Source organism: Tamandua tetradactyla, chromosome 14, assembly GCF_023851605.1.
Source record: "Tamandua tetradactyla isolate mTamTet1 chromosome 14, mTamTet1.pri, whole genome shotgun sequence".
Classification (NCBI taxonomy): Eukaryota; Metazoa; Chordata; class Mammalia; order Pilosa; family Myrmecophagidae; genus Tamandua; species Tamandua tetradactyla.
In genome coordinates, this window is record NC_135340.1 from 62529126 (window position 1) to 62546666 (window position 17541).

The following is a 17541-nucleotide window of genomic DNA, read 5'->3' on the forward strand; positions in this document are numbered from 1 at the left end:
GTGTGGGCAGCCAGCCCCCACACTGCTCGGTGAGCAGAAAATATGTGAATTCTCCTGCTGTTCTGGAGGTTGATTTTGGTTCCACCTGCAGCCACACCTCCTCTAGGTTGAGGGCCACTTCATTCTTATGCTTGTAGTAGGAGAGGAAGACATGGTTTCCCAACATTCAGAAAGGGAAGTAACTCCCTTCTGTGCACAATGGGGAAGTAGCTCCAGGGTGGACCAGCAAGTAAGCCAGGCTGACCATTTTACCAGAGGACACATCCAAGTCATCCTCTACTAATTGAAGGGAAAATTAGGAAAGTGCACATATCTCGGGTTGGTTTCTGGAGGAAAGGAAAAAAAGCAGAAAAATTGACTTAGGTTCTTGTCTCTCTCACTGCTGCTTGTTTGAGGAAGTTGGGTAAAGTTGTTAACGGTATTGTGGCATTTCCCAATTTAGTTGCATGCAAATAGATTGTGTTCCAATGCTTTAGGAAACTGACATGTTTTTAAATGACATTGAAACCACCTAGAATTAATTTGCCCAGATGGTTTTCTTGCTCACACAAAGTGAAAATGATGGAATGGGAAAAATTATAGACATGATTTCAAAGATTTTTCCAGTTTTCTTTGAGAAAAATCTCAAAGATTTCTCCAGCTGGGTGGAAAATCTACATTTCTATACTTTTACCAAGGCAGAAGGAGTAGCCATTGGGTCAGTGGCTTGTGATAACTGCAAATGCTGGCTCGCGGCCTGGTTTAGGGGGGCTGGGGGGGATCTATCATGCAGAAGCTAGAATATGAGACTTGGAAAAGCTAGCTCATATAAAACAATACAAGGGGGTGAAATCTGAACTGGATAGTTTCGTGTGGTACTAAAAATCCATAATTCCAAGAGTTTAAGCAGAGGCTGGCAGGCCACCTCTCAGGGCTAAGAAAGAAAGAATTCCTGCACTGATTACTTTAAATGGCTCTTTCAACTAAAAGATTTTATAACCTTTAAGTCTTTCCCAGATTCAAAGAATGTGAATTCCATGCCTAAAAGTGAGGTTTTCCGTTAGTTGCTGTCTCTGGAACCTATTTTAAAGTAATTAACAAAGAATAAGAACCTACCCCAGCTGGGGGAAAGCAAAGTGAATAGTTTTCCTGGTTGGCATTTAGTTTGTAAAGTATTGCTCCTTCAAACAGTTCAGAGTTTATATACACTTCACACGTGTATTCACGTATTTCAATAATCCTACCAGATGCATGATGGCAGAGATCAGAGCTGCAGAAATTCATGTGTAAAGTCAGTGGCTAAAATCTACATCAAGAATCTTTTAAAAATTCCCCAAATTCCCTTTTTGGGAATCTGTCCTAGAGAAATATTTTGAAATACAGAAGAAAAATTTTATGTGCAAAGATGTACATCACAGACTATTAATGATAGAAAATAATAGACACACTCCAATGTGATAAGAAAAAAAAGGAACAGTTAAGTGACCTGAGATAAATATTTGATAAAATGTTATTCAACCATTAATATTACCTATGAAATCTTAATGTTATCCTAAACCATTTCCTTTATTATTTAAACTATTAAAATTATATAGAAAGTATAATTATAACTTTAAGAAATTTCTCCAATTATTTCAGTAGTTGAAAACAAGTGCTCAGTTCTCTTGATTACTGGGATTCCATAATCCTATCCCTTGGTTCCTCACAGATGGGAAAAGAAATCCCTCAATTTGAAAACACCCAATCAATATCGCTAAGCCAGAAATACGAACTGAGTGCATGTAGTATACAAGGCACAGGCTTTGTGAGAGAGAAGAAAGAGAATCCTCAAGAATCCTCCAAAGGCAGGAGAGAGCTGGGGCCGCAGCCATTCCAGGCGGTGGAAGTACCGGCCTTTGCTAGACCGGGAAGCGCCGCCAGGCTCAGGGGCTGGTAACCTCCAGCTGCCTTGTTCCAGCACGATTTTACAATGAAGGGAGGCCACAAAATGGACCAGTTCGTTCTCGAAGTAAAGGCGGTGATTTTTTAGAAGAAAAACCCTAAGGGAGCAGGGCCATGTCAATGAAATGACCCGCCGCGGTTGTTCCCACAGGCGCCTGCGTGGTGCGCGATGCCACCGGAAACATGAACGATACCGTCATCTCCGCGGTGAACTGCAATGGCTCGGCAGCCTGTGGGCTGGGCTACGACTTTTCCAGGTGTCGACGCGAACCTTGTCAGTATGGGCTGATGAACAATTTTCAGGTTCGAGCTAAAAGAGAAAAAAAAATCATTGCTGTTATTTTCATTTCTAGAACATCATGCATAACACTTCTGACGCTGCAACTGATGGATTGTCGGTCCATTCAAATTCAGCAAAAAATAGTGTGGGAGAGAAGGGATTCTTACAGGCATTGTGTGGGGGCAGGTACGGTGGCTGTATTTAATATGGTGGGGAGAGAAGAGCCGGTTGTCTGATTGCCAGGGAGAGACGACCACCTGACCTATGTGTCTTCTGACCACTTGTGCAGGATTTCATGGCAGAGAGGAGAAGCAGATTAGCCTGTGGAGTGCATTTCGTGCACCGGTTTCAGCTTAGGAAAAGCCTCTCGGGTGGCACTGGAGTGCCTGGAAAACCAGGCCAGGAGGGAAACTGTGAGTGGCAGAGGGAACAGTAAAGGAGAGGAAAGGCCCAAGGGAAGTTGAGAAAAACTGTAGGACTTGAAACAAGCTAATTTGTCTGAATGATTGGTGAGCAGAGGGAGAAGCAAATTTGTCACATAGGTTCCATTCATCTATTTTAATAATCAACAAAGAGAAATTAACTCAGCTGAAGTCATTATTCCAAAATACGACTTAAATCGATAGAATCTCATCATGTCTCCGATCTAAAATGGTGTTTAATGAGTACAGAAACAGCAAAGGTTTGGAAAGCCTCTGTGTGCGGGAGGAGGGAGAAAGGCTAAATCCATTAAAAAAAACCCTGATAAACAGCTAAGGTCCTCCCCAAATCTTATTAAAATCCTACTTTCAGCTGGATAGAATTTTCCATCATCAAAAAAAAAAAAAAGAAAAAAAAAGAAAAATGTGATCACAAGAAAGAAGGGAAAAATGTTGTCAAAATCTTTGCAATTATTTCTATTCTTTTCAGCATCTTCTAGATGTATATATCATGACCATTTTTTAAATAAACAATTTTTCATCTTGTAAAACACAAATCTTAAGGACTTAAGAATGATCAGGAAAAAAAATCTGGTGAGAAACAATTATCCTTAAAAAGCAGATTTCAGATCATAGAAAGTGCAAGGGGAAGAACTGCATAAAACTTTGGTTAATTTTTTTTTTCCTGTCTGTTGGGTGAGCCTCGTTACTTCTCGACCTCTCTTCCTCCAGGTCATGAGTATGGTGTCAGGGTTTGGCCCCCTCATCACTGCTGGAATCTTTTCTGCGACGCTGTCTTCAGCCTTGGCCTCCCTTGTCAGTGCACCCAAAGTGTTCCAGGTGAGGCAGGCACTAAAGCACGCGCTGCTCTCTAGTACTGTTTCCACTGCATCTGGATCAAGCTGAAATATTCATTCTCACTGGCAATCATTTTCCATCATTTTCTGGAACGGCTTAATGTTTGCATCTGGCTCAAGTGCTATGTCTGCCACATAGTCAAGATCGATTCAAATAATATGAAGAATGATAAACTGCAGTGTTAACTTGTGCCTCATATTGTGTATCACTTAATCTTTCTTCAAATCTTCTTGTTTGAATCACCTTGCAAAATGACTGTGCATAGATATAAATGACAGATTTCTCCTCTTCTTTCCCATTAGGCTCTGTGCAAGGACAACATTTACAAGGCTCTGCAGTTCTTTGCAAAGGGATATGGAAAAAACAATGAACCCCTGAGAGGATATTTTCTCACTTTTGTTATTGCCATGGCGTTCATCCTTATTGGTTCGTAGTTTTCTTGTCCTCACCAAAAGCAAAAGAATTCTGATTAGTCACAGGGCTTTCCTTTTAACTTGAGAAATTCCTATTTTATGTTTAATACCCCACTTGGGAATATCAGAGTGTGTCTAAGAAAGAAATGAGAAATCCTTGTGTGTAGAGGGCCTTTGAGGAACTTGAGGTGGATTTTGGACTTTAATCTGTTCTTTGAATCTGAGTATTGGAAATCCATCCAACCAAATGCAGCTGAATTCTTTCTCCAACCTGCACAATATTGCCTCAGATAGAGTCCCCGCCAGCTGTCTTTAAATCTCCTGGCCTGACAACTAGCAGACCTTAAGTGTCTATGTTAATGTTTCTCAAAATATATTCCATTAACCATCTATATCAGAATCACTTGGGGGTGTATATTAAAGTGCAGATTTTTCAGACCCCACCCCAGAGTTACTGAGTCGGAATCTCAGGGGATAAGGAGTCTGCATTTTTATAAACCCCTCAAGAGATTCATGGACACACTGGTGTTTGAGAACCACTTACCTAGACTATAATCTCCACTCTCTCTCCCAAAGCAATATGGGAACTGGGTCATAATCTTGGAGAGGTGCATCCATCAGTTTTTGCCCCCCCCCCCCACTCCCCTCTCCTCCCTCTTCCCTCCTCCCTCCTCCCTAAGGTACCACCGTTTCTTTTTTTTTTATTTCAACATTTGTTCCCCCTATTATTTATTTTTATTCCATATGTTCTACTCATCTGTTGACAAGGTAGATAAAAGGAGCATCAGACGGCACCACCATTTCTGATGAGCATATGAGTGACAGGAGGTAAAAGGCAAGGGCAGTGGTAACTACTGATGTGGAGCACTGCTTCTCTCAGCACTGAGGTGCCAAATGCTGAGAGCACCTCCTCTCTGTGCCCACTCGGGTGGAAGTGACTGCAAGGAAGGAACCCTCACCAGAGTTCTACAACGTTGATGAGGGGGGCATATTACTATGTATATTAGATTTTTAAAAAAATCTCAAAAAGTGGTTGTGCACTGAGATGTCTCCATTATGTAATTTAACTTTAAATCCACAAACCATCCCCCTGGGCTGCATTTCAGTGATCCAAGTGCCACCTAAACATTTTGTTCTGTATAAATTAAGGAAGATCCTTAAAAATCACTGTTTCACAACAACATGGATTAGCTTCAGGACACAAGCTTGCAGACACCTGTTTTTGCCTCCTCCTCCCTGTTGGCATCCTTGTTCTAGAATTCCACCAGCTGCCGTGGGCGTTTGCAGCACTGGGATTGATAGATGTCTGGCCGTCAGAAGAGTGGGATTGTCTTTCTATTATTTTATATCGCACCGTAAACAATCCAGCCAGGATTAAATCATACTGGATCTTTAGCCATCAAAGTAAAAGTATTTTTGGCAAGCCTTGGAGGTAGAGCTCTCTACAGATGTGGAAAAGTATAAATGACTAACAGGAGTCAAGTCCTGGAAGTCAGAGAGAGTGCATTGGATGGATGCAAAGAGATGTCTAATTGCAAGTTGCTGGTGCGCTGATATTTATTTGACTAATCTGTCATCCTGCAGAGCCTTTGATTGTATAGTAAGCCGCTTAAAGGGCATAGGATTTGATGCCTCCAAAACAGCAGGAAGGGAATTTATCATTTGCTCAGTCCCCAACTGCTCTATCCATTCCCACCCGAATTTTCTATAGGTAGGGTCTTGCTTCTCAGTTTTCTGACTGGTAGTTTTTTTTTTCCCCTTCGTCTTAGTTTATGGAAACTCTGGTTAAGCATATCTTTTAACATGAATGCAGCCAGCCCCAAAGAAATATCACGAACTTCTTAAACTTTGACAGATGCTAGCTATGTTTTCAATTTCCAAATAAAGTCAAGCTTCCAGGCTATACCAGCTGTTCCGCCCCTGGTTTCATCACTCATATGTACATGCTCAATTTTGCTTCTTTTGCAGCGGAACTCAACACCATTGCCCCCATCATTTCCAATTTTTTCTTGGCCTCATATGCACTTATTAATTTCTCCTGCTTCCATGCCTCTTATGCCAAATCTCCAGGTAAGTTAACTTTTCTAAACTGAAATAAACAGTTAGTTTTTCTCAATAAAAGGAATAAGTCAGTGAAAAGTGCTAAATCTGTGTTTCTATGTCTCCTTATATCCTAGTGGGCAGCGTAATCCACTTATTTTGGCGAGTTGGGGATGACTTCTGAAATAGAAAAAGAATCATTTGAGCAATGGCCTTTTTGACCAACCGTAAAGTCAATTTTCTGCTGTGGCAATAAATTATTCATTGCAAGAGAAACCACATTTATTTCAGCAGTAGAAATACACCACTATTTATTTCCAGGGTGAAAGTGACCACAGAAGTGGAATAAATGTATATATTTGAAACTTCCTCACTATCAATTTGTTTCCTGCCCGTGGTGCAGAAGAGAAGGATGAGTAGTTCCCATAATTACCTGCTGAGTGCAGTAAATGCAGATTTGTGTTGGGCCTGTCATGCTGATGCCGGTGACCTCAGAACACTCCTTGGGCTGTGGTTTAAAGTGGTTCCAAATTTCAATCAGAGAACCTTTCCCTGTCTAGTCACCCCTCACCTCTGCTTTGCTTTCATTAGCCGATAGACATTCTTCAGCCTTTCCGCCAGAATAGTGACTCATCATTGCTGACCTTCAGAAAGTTCTTCGTCATGGTAACTTTTATCTAGGATAAGGACACATTTCCGCCCTCTTATGGGCTGCCACACCTTAAGCCTCCTTTGGAAAACCTTCTGCCAATAAGATAAAATATAGTTGTAAGGGGGAGCTTTATCCATCAGGGGCCACCAGGCTACAGAAAAGAACTGAGGGCTGTTTTAGTGTGGTTTAGTCTTTTCTTAGAGATGTTTTTATTTTTGTTTCTGTTTTGATTTGTTCGTTTAAAAAGAAAGTTCTATTCAGAAAATAAAACGAATCTTAGAAATGTATGCTTCCTGCATGCTGTATTACAGCCAGTTTTGGAAGACAAGATGAAATAATAGGGGTGAACAGGGACAAGAGTGAAAAGGAGGGAAGGAAAGGGAGAGAAAGGGAGAGAGGAAAAACAGAAAGGCACATGGAGGGAGGCCATGGAGATACAAAGCCAGAGAAAGTCTCCCTCTTTCACACACACACACACACACACACACACACACACACAAATAGAAAGCCAGACTCAGAAAAATAAAGGTATGTCCAGTGATGTTCCTGAAGTGTTATTTCCATCTTGTGGCCATTTAGGAAATTGCTCTTGAAAATTTATAAAACTCTGTTGTGTTTTGGCAACTCCAAATATAAAATGTGTTTCACCCATAGACCAAATGTACCCTTCAAATAAGAGCTTTCCCATCCTGACCTTACTGTCTCCCAGTTTCTTTCATTGCAGGAAACTAATAGAACATGGAAACCCCCATGCTTGTATGAACCATGAAAAATATTTTTATTGTAAAATGTATGACAAACTAATTTTGGTTTAAGTAGTCATTGCTAGAAAAGTTTCTCCTTCTTTTTCCCATAGATTATTATTCCTGGAAGGGTAAGCAGTATCCTCTTAGAATGATGGAAGAGCAACTAGGAAGTCAAGGGAATTGACTCTTGTTTTAGAGAAGTTATGGTGTGCAAAATAATTATGCATAAAATGCAGGATTTCCGTACACGACACCATCCACAACACCCTGCATTGGTATGGAACATTATTCACAACTGATGATACAATTTTTAAAATAAATGTACTATTTTTTAATAGTACTTATTTTTGTTACAATTGATGAAAGATTTTAAAATACTGTTATCTATGATCCATAACTTAATAAGGTGTTTTTTCCCATGTGCTACCCTATTATTAACACCTTATATTAGTATTGTACATTTGTTACAATCCATGAAAGAATATGCTTGCCCTTGTCCACAGTAGGGGTCACTGTGTTATACAGTCCTATGTTTTATCTTTTAATTTTATTCTAGTAATATGTACATCCAACAGATTCCACTTTTAACCACGTTCACCTCTATAGTTCAGTGCTGTTGATTGCACTCACGATAATGTGCTTCCAATACCACCATCCATTTCTATCATCAGCCATCAACTTAAATAGAAATTCTGTCCAGGTCAAGCATCAACTCCCCATTCTCTTGCCTCAGTCTATCTACTAGTAACCTATATTCTAGATTCTAATTCTTTGAGAGTGCTTGTTATAACTAGTTCATAAAAGTGAGATCATACAGTATTTGTCCTTTTGTGTCTGGCTCATTTCACATGAAATAATGTCCTCCAGGATCATCCTTGTTGTCATATACCTCAGGATCTGACTTCATTCCTTTTTACAGCTGAATACTATTAGACCACATTTTGACTATACATTCATTGGTTCTTGGACACTTGGGTTGCTTCCAGCTTTTGGCAATTGTGAATAATGCCACTATGAACATTGGTGTGCAAACATCTGTTCCAGTCCCTGCTTTCCATTCTTCTGGGTATCTTACCTAGTAGTGGGATTGCCAGATCATATGGTAATTCTGTACTTAGCTTTTGGAGGAACTGCCAAACTGTCTTCCACAGTGGCTGCACCATTTTATGCTCCCACCAGCAATGAAATGAGTGGTCCTATTTCTCCATATCCTTTCCAACATTTGTGATTTTCTGCTTTTTTGAAATTGGCCATTCTAGTAGGTGCAAAATGATATCTCATTGTAATTTTGATTTGCATTTTTCTAATTGCAAGTGATGTTGAGCATCTTTTCATGTGCTTTTTAGCCATTTGTATTTCCTGTTTGGAGAAATGTCTAATGAAGTCTTTTGCCTGTTTTGAAAATTGTGATTTGTTTTTTTATTGTTGAGTTATAGGATTTCTTTATGTTCTGGATACTAAACCCTTATCAGATATATGGTTTCCAGGTATTTTTTCCCATTGAGCAGGTTATCTTTTTACTCATGTGACAAATTCCTTTGATGCAAAAGGAATAAAATTTTAAAAATGAAATGTTTTTAATTTTGAAGAGGTTCCATTTATTTATTTTTTTCTTTTGTTGCTTGTGCTTTGGATGTATAGTCTAATAAACCATTGCCTGCCGCATGATCTTGAAGATGCTTCCCTACATTTTCTTCTAGGAGTTTTACAGTCATGGTTCTTATATTTAGGTCTTTGATCCATGTTGAGTTCATTTTTGTATATGGTTAACTGTTAACATAACAGAGGTAGGGCTTTCATGCATTTCATATGGATATCAAGTTCTCCCAACACTTCTTATTGAAGAGACTGTTTTTATCCAGTTGAGTGGACTTTGCAGACTTGTCAAAAAAAAGATTGAACATAAATGTGAGGGTATATTTCTGAACTCTCAATTCAACTTCATTGGTTAATAAATCTATCTTTATGTCAATACTAGGCTGTTTTGTCCTTTGTAGCTTTGTAATGTGCTTTAAAGTCAGAAAATATGAGTTCTCCTTATTTGTTCTTCTTTTTAAAGACATGTTTTGGTTATTTGGGGGCCTTACCTTCCAAATAAACTTAATAATTGATTTTTCTATTTCTTCAAAGTAGGCTGTTAGAATTTTGATTGGAATTCCATTGAATCTAAAAATCAGTTTGGGTAGAATTGACATCTTGATGACGTTTAGTCTTATAATCTATGATCACAGAATGTTCTTCCATTTATTTAGGTCTTCTTTAATTTCTTTTAGCAATATTTTGTAGTTTTCTGTGTACAAGTCCTTTACGTCTGTTTTGGTATGGAAATGCTGCCGAAATGCAATATACCAGATATGAATTGGCTTTTACAAAGGGGATTTAATAAGTTACAAATTTACAGTTCTAAGGCCATAGAAATGTCCAACTAAGGCATCCAGAGAAAGAAAGCTTGACTCCAGAGAAAGGAGCCAGATGACATCTGGGTTTCCTCTGCTAGCTGGGAAGGCATGTGACCAGCATCTATTGGCCCTTTCTTAGCTTCTCTTGGGCAAACACTGGATTTCTTCTCTTAGTTTCTATTGGCTCTCTCCAGGTTTTAGCTTTTTCATACTGAGGGCTCTTGCTTAGCATTTCATGGGTAGGCACAAGGTGATGTCTGCTGGGCTCTGGTTTCTAACAGCTCTCCAAGCATTTGCTTGTCAGCACTGCCACACATTTTCAAATGCCTGTGTTCTCTGTTGGCTTTCTCCAAAATGTTTCCTCTTTACTGGACTCCAGTAAAACTAAGACCCACCTTGGATGAGTGAAGTCACATCTCTTTCTAATTAAAAGGGCACACCCACAATTGGGTTTGTCACATCTCCATGGAAGCAACCTAATCAAGAGGTTCCACTCTAAACAACAGGTCTGGACTCACAAGATTGGATTAATAAAAGAGTGTGGCTTTTCTTGGGGTACATAACAGTTTCAATCTAGCACATCCTTGATTAAGTTTAGTGCTAGCTATTTGATTTTTTGTTGCTAAAAAATGGACTTTTATTCTTGATTTCTGTCTCAAATTGCTCATTGGTTGTGTATTGAAACACTGCTGATATTTTTGTGTTGAATTTAAATCCCAACACTTTGCTGAACTCATTTATTAGCTGTAGTAGCTTTCTTGTATATTTTTCAGAACTTTCTAAATATAGGATCATATCATCTGCAAATAGTGAATGTTTTATTTCTTCCTTTCCAATTTTTATGCCTTTTCTTTCTTTTTGTGGCTAGAACTTCCAGCACAATGTTGAATAACAGTGGTGACAGTAGGAATCCTTGTCTTGTTCCAGATCTTAGAGGGAAAGCTGTAAGTCTTTCACCATTGAGTGTGATGTTGGCTGTGGGTTTTTATTTATATATGTCCTTTATTATGTTGAGAAGATTTCCTTCTATTCCTATTTTTTGAAGTGTTTTTATCAAGACAGGACACTGAATTTTGTCAAATGCCTTTTCTGCATCAATTTTCTTTTTTATCTCTAATGCAGTTTTACAGAGATATATTCACACACCGTATAAACCGTCCAAAGTAAATAATCAGTACCTCACAGAATCATCATATAATTGTGCATTCAACCCCACAATCAATTTTAGAATATTTTTATAGCTCCAAATAAAGAAATAAAAAGAAAAGAAACTCTGAATATGCCATACCTCTTATCCCCCTATTTTTTATGTATGTCTATATTTTATTACTCATCTACCCATATACCAGGCAAAGGGAGTATCAGTCACAAGGCCTTTACAGTCACATGGTCACATGACAAAAGTCATACCATTATATAGTCATTATCAAAGAACAAGTCTCTTTGTCAATTGATATGATCATGTGGTTTTCCCCATTGGATTTGTTAATGAATGTATTACGTTGACTGATTTTCTTATGCCAAACCACCCTTGTCTACCTGGGAGAAAACCCATTTGATCTTGCTTATAATTCTTTTAATGTGCTGTTGGATTCCATTTACAAGTATTTTGTTTAGGGTTTTTGCATCTATAGTCATAAAAGAAATTGATCTGTTATTTTCTTTTCTTGTAGTATCTTTATCTGACTTTGGTTTTGGGGGGTGGCCTCATAGAATAAGTTCCTTCCTCTTCAATTTTTTGGAAGTGTTTGAGCAGGACTGATATTAATTCTTCTTGGAATCACTGGTAGAATTCACCTGTGACACCATTTCGTCCTAGGCTTTTCTTTGTTGTGAGTGTTTTGATTACTGATTCAATCTCTTTACTTGTAATTGTATGTTGAGGTCTTCTATTTCTTCAAGAGTCAGTGCAGGTTTCTTAGGTATGCCTTGTAATTTTTTGCTGATGTCTAGGCATGCGATTATCTTTATGAGTTTACTCTGAAGGCCAGTTTCTCTCCCTTATCTAGGATTTTATTGTTGATTGGCTTTGTGTTAAAGGCTCTTATTTGTTGATTACTCCACCTTATACTATACCTATAGAATAGCCTATATTTAATTGATCAGAGTTTTTGAAGTTTTCTTCATCTGATTCTTGCCCTAGATATGCAGATCAAAGTTCACCTCCCAGAGAAAATTTCCTTTCCTCTTCCCCTCCTCCAGAAACTTGATCTGTTCTGTTTGTTTTTGTTGTGCCTCTACTTTTTTTTTTACACTCCCTTTGCTGTCTCAAGCTGCTTTTGTCTAGGAGGAAAATCCTGGGAGGAGGGTCACTCCAGAGAGGACTTCCCCAAGTCATTATTTCCCAGCCAAATCAGGATCAGACACCCACAAAGGGGACACAGACTGGCTGCAAAGTTCCCTGGGGAGGGAATCAGGAAAGGCACCAAAAACCTCTTTGACGGCTCCCCAAATTTGTGCTTTCATAGTGTGCCAGGCAAATGCAACCATTCAGCTAGCCATTTCCTGGAGCCCTCAGGAAGTGCTCATTTTTAAACTTCTGCTGTCTCCACCCCTGACCAGGGTGGGACTGAAATAGTGGCTGCTGCCCGCTTTGTCCAAAGGTGTTAAAACACTAGCTCAGAGCTGGGACCAAGCCATCTGAATTCACTAATCAAAAGCCATGATCAGTGATCTGCCATCCCCACTCCTATTCTTAGGGAAGAGGATTTTTACATCCCTTTCTGTCCTGAGCAAGCTAGCCAAGTACTGGACCCCAGGGTGGCCCACCACAAGAATGGAGAATGGACTCCAGCTGCTGCTGCATGGAGAGAGCAGCACACTGTTCTTCATTGTAGTTTATCAGCCTCTTCCTCCTGTTTTTCACTGGATGCTGTTAAGTGTTCTGGCCTGTGGAGCCACAAAGCACTTGTTTCAGACAATTCCTACCTGTTTACTAATAGTTTAATAACTGTTTTCATGGGAGAACTAAATCTTGGTGTTCTTTACTCTACCATCTTTCCTGGAAGTCCTCGATAGATTGACTTTTTTTTTTTCACATAGGTAGAAAATTTATCGAGTGCACATGCAAAGGAGCATTTGGGAACTCTCACAAGAGTATAGAGGCAAGAGGCAATAAGCAATGTGGGGGCCATTTGCTTTTATAGATTAGCTTTACTTATTCCCCCTCCCCCTTCCTGTTCCAGGTTTTTTATTCCACACTCCCTTCTCTCTACATAGTGCTTGATGGTAGATAATGCATTTAGGTAGGTTGGCTGGCTCTACCCTTCACCATAGATGACCACTCAAGTGGAGGTCATTTGGCTTCAGATGGGTTGGCTGCAGCTGGGTGTTTCTCATAAGTGGGTAGCCCCCAGTAAGGGTGTGTGTGCCAACACATGCTTTCCTGACTTTGATTAACCTTCCTTGTTTAAGGGATCCTTCGTGGTTTTTGTTTCTCTCCCCTCTCTCCCTATTCTAGCCTGCCTCAAATTCCCCCCAGAGAGTTCCCACCCCTTAATCTTAAAGGGTGCTGAGGGATGAGAGTCTGTCTTCTGTAACTGCTTCTGGCTTGTTAGAGGATGTAGGTCCTGCCTGACTGGGCATAGAACTTTCTTGCTATCTTAAGTTGAGAGGGAAGCTGGAGGGGTGGTTGGAATGGCTGAAAATTTTCACGTCAGCATCGGTTTGGTGTGAAAGGTTTCTAGTCTAGAAGAAATACACTTGGTGAGAAGCTTAAAAATGCAAGAGGCAATTAATAGCAAGAAGAGGAAAGAAGTGAGTGGGTTTAAGCATTAGCCAAGTGAAATTAGGGAAGAGCGAAAGAAATGACTATTTTTCAGGCCCAAGAGTGAATCTTAGCTGGGTGGCTTGTTTTTTGTTTTTTGTTTACATGGGCAGGTACTGGGAATCGGACCTGGGTGTCCAACATGGTAGGGGAGACCTCTGCCTGCTGAGCCACCATGGTCCACCCAGGCTGGCTTGTTTTTTCTAAACTGGGGAATAAGAGGGCATATGTGCTAGGTTAAGGGGCACGGGAATGAAACTTAAAAGGCACTTGATTGATTGGGCTGCAGCTTTGACTGCTGTATTGGCCCAGTTGTTTCCTAGACAAGTGTTAGTATTGTTTTTCTGATGGCCAGGGCAGTGAATTACCACTACTTTTTGTTGGTAAGAGCATGGCATTTAAGAAATTGAGTATCTCTTGGTGGTATTTAATGGGAAGAAAGCTTTGTTCTTTCTACACTGCTGTGCGGGCATGCAGGACCAAGAACGCATAGTCTTTTCCCTTTCCTGGTTATAGTGCTCAGGTGAGGGTAATTAATTTTTCTTTTTCAGCTAAAGTTCCTGGAGGCAGGGCTTTGGCTTATTAAATTGGGAGCCCTCATTGCTTAAGAAAATAGCAGGAATTTCCAAAGTTGGGAGTAGTTTAATAGTTTTACTTTTTCTTTAGTCCTTCAAGGGACTTTGCAAATACTAGACAGGTTTAAAAAAATGCACAGTCTTTAAATGGTTGCTGTGTAGAGTAATGCCGACTTTTAGAGCTGGAGAACTTTAATTTTGAGTTTTAGATGTCACACAGATACTACTAGGTCTCTAGAGCAAAAATATCTTAGCATTTAGAAATAACAGTTAAGGCTTAGGGAATAATTGTTATTGCTATAAGAGCTTGCACTTTAATTTTTATTTCATTATAATCATTTTATATGAATTTACTTTTAGAAACAAGAATATTCGACAGTTTTTTTATATTGAGGTTATTAGCTACCAATTATAGCAGAAATCTTGCCTTGTTTCACTTTTACACATTTACCAGGGCTATGTTAATTAACAGGTAGAATACAATTTTTATATGTTCCTTGCTTCTCAAAAAAAGTCTTTTTGTTGATGATGAAAATCTGATTTACAGCTGACCACCTATACTTTTAGAGAGGAATTAAGTAAAGTAACTGATAAGCAAATTTTGTTGTTCCCATGATTTGTAACTTTTAACATTATGTAGGTAAGTACTAGAATAGAAACCATGTCTAAATATATGAATAACATTTCACCCATGAAAATTTATCTAACAGAAAGATAGAAAACCTTTTTTAATCATTGTAATATTTCTTAAACACTTTTTTAGTAATATTTTAAACTATTTTAGCACTTCACTTTTAAAGGTGAGAGAATAATTCTGTTGAAACAGTTTTCCTTTGAGAGTAAGAGGACTTCTGAAATAAAGGATAAGGTCAACATGAACATTACTAAGGATATTATTCCGATATGATATAAAATTTTTATCTTTTAGGCAGAGTACTCGGATGGTTAAAAAAAAACCTGTTTCATAACTTTTCCTAAGAGCAATTTAACAGAGAGCAGTATTGACTAGGACAGACACAATTTATTTTTATACACTTTCTGCAACTTCTTATAGTCACCAGTGACTACTAACAAAACTTACTTTTAAAAATTTGCCAACTTTCTGCATCCATTCAGGACTTGGAGTCAGTAAAGACTACAAAATTCACCTTCTTAAACCTTTCAGTAACTTTCCATATCTAGTTTACAGTGATTACAACAAACAAATACATTAGGACTATGTTAGTAATATCTCAATTTACAAAGTTAACATATTACAAGAATCTACTTTGAGGCAAGTGGAGGCCAGTAAGGTCTGCTGCTAAGGTATTTTTTAAGATATAGAGATTATTTTTAAACCCTTGGGGAAGCACTGTCTAAGTGAGTAGGGTGGGAATCTTATTTTTAAGTCCCTGCCATTCAATAGCAAATAGGTATTGAGAGTTATGGTGAAGAAGGTTACAAAAATGCATTTTTAAGATTTAGGACTGAAAACTTGCATGCAGTCAGGGGTTATTCTTGGGCTAGCCCCGGATGCTTTCCTTCCATACAGATAGGTTTATTTGCTTAAGAATCTTCTCTGGTATACTAAGTGACTTCAATCTAGTAGGGTCTTCAGGACTCTAGTAAACACTAGCTGGGCTTATTAGTTTAAGGCAGCCACCAGGGAATGAAAAAGATCTTCCTAGAATGGGTGGGTTATTCTGGCATTACTAATAATTGATGATTTAAAAGTATGCTGTTAGTTCAACAAAGGAGGGGCTGAGTAAAGGCCTTAGTTTTAGGCTCTCTCTTCACCCCACTTCATCATGGGATAATGGACCTAAGTGACAGATCAAAAAAGAATAAATGGCTCCAGTATTAATTTAAAAATTAATTGTCTTACCTGTCATGTCAAAGATCACCTGGAGCTTGTCAAAATTGATGTTCTTTGGCTATGTCCAGGAGCCACTAGTGGCCCTAGGCTTCCTCAGTCTTGCTTGGGAGGGCCTCAACATCCCTCTTGAACTTGGTGCACTCCTGGGCCCAGTGTCCATCTTTCCCACACTTAAGGCAAGACCCCAGGGGCTCTTAGAGTCTCTGAGGACACTTGTCCTTCCAGTGCCCCATTTTCCCTCATGTATAGCAGGATCCAGCTGGCTTCTATCCTGAGTGGTCCTAAGGCAGCTGTTTACATTCATCTCACTATGAGCCAAGATTTGCTCCTGTCTCTTCCTACCTTTACTTCCTCTGCAGCCCCATTCCAATGATTAAAAACAGAAAAAAGCAGCATACATGAGATCATTTATAGGGATTTGTGGCACAGAGGCTAGTTTCTGGAGTTTCTTCTTTGTATCAGGATCTTACTGACTAATAAGGATTATTTGTCTTTTTAAGGTATTAGGGTCTACTCGGGTATACTTTTTCATAGCCTCCACCAGCGTTCCCTGAAATAAAGCAGGGTCTTTCTTATCTTCCTGAGTTATGCTCTGTAACAGAGCATGTTATAATTTACAGGTTTGATGGTACACTTTTTCATTCTTTCTATTAGGCAAGTTATCACGTGGTCTCTGGCTTTCACTTCTGCCTGGCCCCACTGGTAGTTCCAATTTGGGTTAGCATTTGGAACCACTACTGCCCCTACTGCATATTGGACAAGTTACTGACTTCCAAGTTGGTCTGCATGGCCCTGTACTTCAGTCTAAACTTGATGCTTTTCTTTAGGAGTGCCACAAGAGGAATGAATGACTTTTACATTCCCACATAAATCCATAGGTTAATAGCAGACTTTTAAATTCTTCCATAGAATTTCAGGGGTCCTCGAGAACCTCCCTAACTGTTTCTTATACTGTGCTAGATCGGACATAGAGAAGGGAACATGAAATGGATGGCCCCCATGTCTCTGTTCACTCTTCCCAGATGGGAAATATGCCATCCTTTTTGCCCTGTTTCCTTGAGGGATGGTACAGGACCCTTCTGTCAGTATGGTTTGCTGGGCTAGAGTAGGGTAGAGACAAAGAGGGTGTTGAGGGGGCTGCAGTCTTGGCACTAGTGGGGTTTAGAGGTGTTTAGGGACAGGGTCACAAGTTGGGGAGAGCTGCTTAAGAGAGGATCATCTAAAATATCTTCTTCCTCCTGCAATGAAGAATGATGAGGAGGAAGCCCCTAAAATTACTCCTGGGTGTAAAATAATTTGCAAAAGTCCTTCATGGGTTTATCCTGATATAAATTTATAAAAAGCTATATATCAGGAATTTCTTACTGTTTTCTCTCCTTCTTACAAAAGAGATTTAACTGAAAGATAGGGTTATAACTGACTGTTCCAATTGTGGGCCAACACTGGTGGTTTTCCAGGAAATAATGTAGCCAGACAGTATTGCAGTCTTTTAACTTACTGCTTGACTTATTGCCTATGAAAATGCCACAAACAGAGAAACTCTAGGGAAGGAATCTTCCTAGGTGTTTCCAGGATTGAGCTAGAGGAAAGGAATATGCAGCAAAGGAATTAGGCTCCC

At 39.3% G+C, this 17541-nt stretch overlaps 1 protein-coding gene across 3 annotated transcripts in view; it reads left to right on the plus strand.

Annotated features, from left to right (window-relative positions):
• The window catches only part of SLC12A1 (solute carrier family 12 member 1), a 95940-nt gene that overhangs the window by 29466 nt on the left and 48933 nt on the right, over positions 1-17541 (plus strand). For all 3 annotated transcript variants that reach the window (XM_077127797.1, XM_077127795.1, XM_077127796.1), the window contains exons 10-13: positions 2072-2223; positions 3352-3459; positions 3780-3903; positions 5859-5960. In XM_077127797.1, the coding sequence (XP_076983912.1) occupies positions 2072-2223; positions 3352-3459; positions 3780-3903; positions 5859-5960 (486 nt within the window). The remainder of the gene's footprint in view (positions 1-2071; positions 2224-3351; positions 3460-3779; positions 3904-5858; positions 5961-17541) is intronic.